We start from the raw sequence: 6,111 nt of genomic DNA, 5'->3' as shown, positions 1-6,111 counted from the left end.
CATCTCTTTGTCACTGTAATCCTTTTCTCAACCGTCCTTCCATCGTCGCCTGCGAAACCCAAGGCCGTGTCCGTCCGCGCAGTGTTGCCAAATTGGGCTATATATAGCCAAATTGGGCTACATTTTTTTCTAGTTGGCGTCAAAATTTTGTTGTTGGCTATGTGACTATTTTGGGCTATTTCTAAGGGTACTGCAAACTTTTGTCGAAACCTCAGGTTCGACTAGTTAATTTTCAAACTTCTTATCGGCTTCAAAGAAAATTGTTCCTGTTTCGTCCAGTCGAGAGGAGAGAGAGGAAGGAGAAATTGGTTTCAAACTTCGGGGTTTTCACAATGCGCAGAGGCAATGCTTGCAGAGTTCAAGCGGTCTTCCCACAGTGCAGTGGAGCAAACCAAATTGCACTATTACCACAGGCCCAGTAGCACGTCTTCTACCTGAACCTAGACTGAACTTTCCAAACGCTGCTTTGGTGCCCATATTTGAGAATCCTTAGGCACCCAAGTTCCTAAGAATGAGAAGTCCGCAGCTTCACCGCTAAACAATTGACTACCTTCCAGTCGTCGCCCACCCCAACAAAGCACAGTGAACAGGAATGGGGGACACTCATATTCTACAGAAAGAAAAAGAGACGGGTGTCCGTGTTAGATATTGGGATTCTGGTTTGAAACAGTGTTCTTACTGTTCTCCTTCTGTATTTTGTTTTTACTGTATGATCATATCTCCCGGACTTGATAATAAAGCTGTCTTTGTTTGTTCTGCATTTCTGAAAACCTACGAAGGAAGGGTCAGTGCTGCACGGATCTTTATCCTTCCGAAACAAATTTTTGAAACCTTCATAAGGGACATAATGTGCACAAAATGTGGTGCACCTGAGGGTTGAAAAAGAAAATGCAACGTGTCTTGTATGCGCGTGAAAACTGCCAGTAAAAGGCTTTAAAATAATTGTTTTTAGTTTTGGCTATATCTTTTTTTATGGATAAGGATGGCTAGTTAGGCTATATTTGGCTTTGGATATATTTGGGCTATACTCCCCAGCGATTTGGCGGTTTTTTGTGGGGCCGTCTGGCAACACTGTGGTATCATGGTGTGAATGGTGCTGAATGTTACTACAGTGAACTACTGTAATAGTACTCGACAACGTGCCTTCGCGTCGAAACCAAATACCATGGTTTACTAACGTGTCGTTCGCAAGTTGCTTATTGTTCTGTTAAGAAAAATGGTAATAAGATACTGTCCAAGGTGCCCATACTTTTCTGAACAGTTCACGAAGGTGGTCAACCACATCGGAGTCGTTCATAGCGGTGACGACAGCTTCACAGTATATTGTGGAATCGCCGGTTGCACAAATAGCTACAACCGGTTTGCATCGTACAAAACTCACCTTTATCGGTGTCACAGGGATCTGCTGGAAAGCACTGGAAGTGCCTTCGACCGCGATCGAAGAAATGAAATCCAGGACTGCCCAGCCACTGACCAAGGGGTTCTGAGTGACGATGCTGAAATGCCACAAGCGCCCCAGCCGCAACAAAGCAGCGGATCTCCAGAAAGAGAAGAGTTCAGCGATTTTGTGACAGAAGCCAAAGCTGCTATTTGGAACTTCTTTTTCAACACAACTGAAAACCACAAACTGGCACACACTGTGGCCGAAAAAATCTTCGGCAATCTGCATCTTGTTTTTGAGCGCATCATCAAGGCATATGCTGCTGAAATCGCAGCCAAGATTGATGCGTCTGCTCTGTCCCCAAATGCCATCTCACTGTTGGAATGTTCGTTCCTGCCCCGCCTTTTTGAGGGGATACAAAGCAAACACGTGAGAGAACAATATGCAAAGACAGATTTTCCATATGTCGAGCCAGTAAAATGTGACCTCGATACTGAAGGGGGCTGCTACCACTATGTACCAGTCCCGAGACTCCTTGCAAAGCTGTGCGAGGTTCCTGACATCGCTGCCCAAATCTACACACCACAAGTGCGCCGTGACGACCCCAAGGTGTATGCCGACTTCACTGATGGGCTCCTGTTCCAAGATTTCAGGGATCTTATTTCGGAAGGAGTGCAGTACACCATTTTTCTTATGCTATACAGCGACGAGGTAGAGATATGTAACCCCCTAGGAGCGAAACGGGGCGTGCATAAGCTGCTCGCCGTGTATTTCACCTTGTTGAACCTGCATCCAAGGCACAGGTCACAGCTGAGGTCCATCTACCTGGTGCTCCTTGTGAAGTATGAAGATGTACAGCAGTATGGCTTGGACGTCATTCTGAAGCCATTCATCAGTGACCTTAAGGAACTGCACTCATCTGGGCTTACGTTCACGAGCGGAGGAGCAGTGCGCAATGCACAAGTGTTTGTGCTATGCGTGTGTGGAGACAATCTGTCCATGAACCGCCTTGGAGGGTTTTCATGCTGTTTTAGTCAGGGCAGGGTATGCCGCGCTTTTGTATGGCGGCATCTAAAAGTCTGCTAGAGGTCACAACTGAGGATTCCTGTGCCCTGCGTTCAGCTCGGGCACATGAGCAGCACCTGCAAGCCATTGCTATTAACCCGATCGCCAACAAGAAACTTTATGGTGTCACTGAACGCTCCGTACTGTTTTGGAACTGCCCTACTTCGACGTCACACGTCAGTTGCCTCCCGACCTGATGCATGACATTTTGGAAGGGGGGTTTCAGTGCATTCTCCGACAAGTTTTGAAGGCATTAGTTCAGGGGGGCACGCTGGCATACAGCGATTTGGATTACATAGCTTCATTCGAGTACGGATGGAATGACAAAAAAAGAAAACAAGCCTGTTGCAATGAATAGGTCCTTTCTGACAAGCAAAGCGAACCTGAAGGGCACTGCTTCTGAAAAGTGGTGCCTTCTCAGACTCCTGGGTCTGATTCTTGGGGACCTGGTCCCAGTAGGTGATGCGGACTGGGAGTTGTATCTGCAGTTCCGCGAGATTGTGGACATCGTCTTCGCTACGGTAATACCATGCGAGTACCTTACGTACTTAGAGACGACTGTGCAGACCTTTCTCGTGGACTTTGCACAGCGATATGGTGCTGCAGCCATAACTCCCAAGATGCACTACCTGGTGCATTATGCCAGATTAATTCGAGAACTTGGACCGCTGCCACAGTTTTGGTCAATGAGATTTGAGGCCAAGCATCAATATTTTAGGAGCCTCGCCTCGCGCGTCAAAAACTTCCGCAACATCACTTGAACCCTGTCAACACGGCATCAGCTGATGCAGAGTCACCAGCTGAAGGAGTTTTCATTTGATTCTGACCTCGTGACCCCATCTGGCAAGCCAGTTGAGCAGAGCGCTCTACCTCCTTGCGCTCAAGAAGTCCTGCCACTGAGTGCGCGCCAGGTGTCGCGTGCGTCACTCGACCACCGTGAGTACCGGTGTGGTACTGTCCTGGTGAAACCTTCCCAGGATGCCGAGCCACACTTCTGTAAAGTGGAAGCTCTGTATGTTGCCGAACGCAAGCTATTCATTTTGATTGAATTGCTAATGAACGAAGGTTTTGACCGGCACAGGTTTTGCTATCAGGTGCGCAAGTCTAGCGAGCTGAAACTCGTGAAGGCTGAAGAAGATGACACGCTTCACTGTGCTTTAGATTTATACACTGAGAGTGAAGTTGTGCCCAGATGGGAAGTACTGTAAGGTTTGAACTCGAGTGAAGTTGCTGTTGTCTGCTCAGAGACATTGTACATATGTAAAAGAATAAATATTGCAGTAAACATTCCGCTTGCTCTCAGAGGCCCTGTCAGTCGTATGTTTATGCTTCGAAACCCGGGTATGTGACGCGTGCACCCCCACTCGCGTTGCGGCCTAAGGTGTTGCTGGCAAACACGCACCAACTTTTTCAATTACTTTAGACGGAAAATTTTGTCCACACAATTCGATTGCAGCATTGGTTTAATAATTTCTAACAGCTGAAAAGTATGTCAATAAAAATTGATTGCAAGGGCAGCTTCCCTTTAATTCATGAATTGTGGCTTTCTTATATGCGAAATATGTATTTAACTCAAAAATTCAAAAACCTACCGAATACCCAGACGTCCTGATCTTGATCCGAATGTATGTGTCGTAATCAAACAACGACAATGACAAAATAGATAGAGGAGATTTAAAAGAAAAGGGAATTAAACCAAGGGAACAGAAAATAGTGTTGCTCCAAGGCTCGAACTGCCTAATTACGTTTCTGATGTATGTTCATCTCTGCATTACATCAGGCCATGGCCGCGAAAGAGCTCTTGAAAGTCCGCCATGGTCCTTCGGGTCTACTTGGCAAAGTCGGACTCATGTAGAAAACATATCGAAATTCTTCTTGGAGGCAACTTTGCAGTCCTCATTTTTAGAGCTTCCATAGAATCATCAGTAAAAAGGGTCCCTGTTGTGTTAGTGACACATTTCATCGACACTGATCGTTTCATTGACACTGATCGTTTCATCAACACTACCACACCGTGCTGTCAAGTTTCATCGACACGCAAATTGCACGCTGTAGGAACATTTCGTTGTGCGTTTATCACTGGGGTATGTATTAAACTATCCAACCCACCCAGTTCACGACGCTTCGCAGCGACAGTCTGCGGCAGTTCATTACAAAAATGTGAACTCGCCCAACCCACCCGTGCAAGCCACTTCGCAGCAGTGTGTACGGGTGGTCTCGCACCCGTCCATGTACCCGTACCCTTGCTCACCAACAGACCAGCGCACCCCAGTGGCGTCCCGAGGGTCAGCAGCACCCGGGGCAGTAGCCTGCCGTGACACCCCCCTCCCCATTGCGAATCCCCCCCCCCCCCCCGCGACGCCCCCCCGAGCGCTGCACCCGGGGCGATCAGCCCCTCCCCCCCCTTGTGACGCCACTGGCGCACCCTTAACCAAAAAAAACCAAAAAAGTCGTCGACGAAACATAGCAAGATACGCCGATAAAACTATGTGTTCATAAAATGTCGCAGTGTCGATGAAACAAACTGTCGGGGAAATGTTGTTTGATGAAACAGTGCCACCGCACAAAAAACCTGTTTCCGAGCCGCGTTGCTTCAACACCATTGCAACTTGCATTATTTTTAGAAACCCATTGCTAGGCAAAATGCACTCTATAAACAAAAAGAAAAAACTAGTGAATTTCACTTCCCTCTGCTGTTAAAGTTCACGACCTGAAATTGGATAAGGAGCAGCTGGTTCGTCTCCATCAGGCAAATTTAAAAGTTTTTGGACTGGACAAGGACTTGTTATTGGCATTATTGGTGCAAAATTATGACGAGTACAGCGGGTTCGGGCTTGAGAGTTAAGGGTTAATGTGGGGCTCCTTAAACCGAGGGGCACGGCGAGTGCACACTGACAGTGGGAAGCGACCACCTCCTATGTGATCTCGTCGCAAGTCTTACGACCTCAGCCTTCAAAGGGCTCTGGATGATTCGCTGTATGGAATAACTTCTCAGCATCTATTAGATGGATCCTATGATGAATTCGCTCCAACAGTACATCCCCTCGCCTTCCAGGAGGCAACTCACTTGATCCGGGTGCGAGAAGCTAGGGACCCCAAATCATGACAGTATATATTTGACCTCTGGGCCAGCTGACGGGGGCACTACATCAGCACCAACGAAGAAGAGGATTTCGCCTGGTACAAACCACAGCATCACAAAACCGAGAAACGCCTCCATTCAATCTAAACCAGTTCCAAAAGCCGTCCAAGCACTGAAAAACGGCCTTTCATTACTTCACACCACTGCCCTCGGCAACAAGTCTGGCCGCAGTCTGTGCATTGTAGTTCTTATCGACTCTAAAAAGGTTTGATTTGATCCTCTACATTGCACTAGTCTGGGGAACTTAAAACTAAGGCCTCTATGGAGGACCGCTTCACTTCATCATAGCGTTCCTGCAAGACTGACGATATCAAGCTTAAGTCTGATTGAATCAGGCCTAGTCACCGGCATTGCCATTCCACAGATCTCGGTCCTCTCACCCAACCTTCATCAATGTTGTAGCAGACTTTCCCTCACGTCAAGCAATTGGTGCTGTTTCTACGATATATTTCAAGTGAGCACAATGGCACCTCCAAAATTTAGAAAATCTATGCCACACCCCTTCAGACGACACCTCGGCGCA

The 6,111-nt window shown here is 47.4% G+C and overlaps 1 protein-coding gene across 1 annotated transcript in view; it reads left to right on the top strand.

Moving 5' to 3' along the window:
• Window positions 1–1,216: 1,216 nt before the first annotated feature.
• The window catches only part of LOC120840637, a 45,528-nt gene continuing 40,633 nt past the window's right edge, over window positions 1,217–6,111 (top strand). The window contains exons 1-2 of the mRNA XM_042293542.1: window positions 1,217–2,346; window positions 3,528–3,650. Of these exons, the coding sequence (XP_042149476.1) occupies window positions 1,217–2,346; window positions 3,528–3,650 (1,253 nt within the window). The remainder of the gene's footprint in view (window positions 2,347–3,527; window positions 3,651–6,111) is intronic.

This window comes from Ixodes scapularis, unplaced genomic scaffold, assembly GCF_016920785.2.
Source record: "Ixodes scapularis isolate PalLabHiFi unplaced genomic scaffold, ASM1692078v2 PGA_scaffold4__175_contigs__length_147842914, whole genome shotgun sequence".
In the NCBI taxonomy this organism is placed as follows: domain Eukaryota; kingdom Metazoa; phylum Arthropoda; class Arachnida; order Ixodida; family Ixodidae; genus Ixodes; species Ixodes scapularis.
This window is presented reverse-complemented; position numbering and strand designations above follow the sequence as displayed.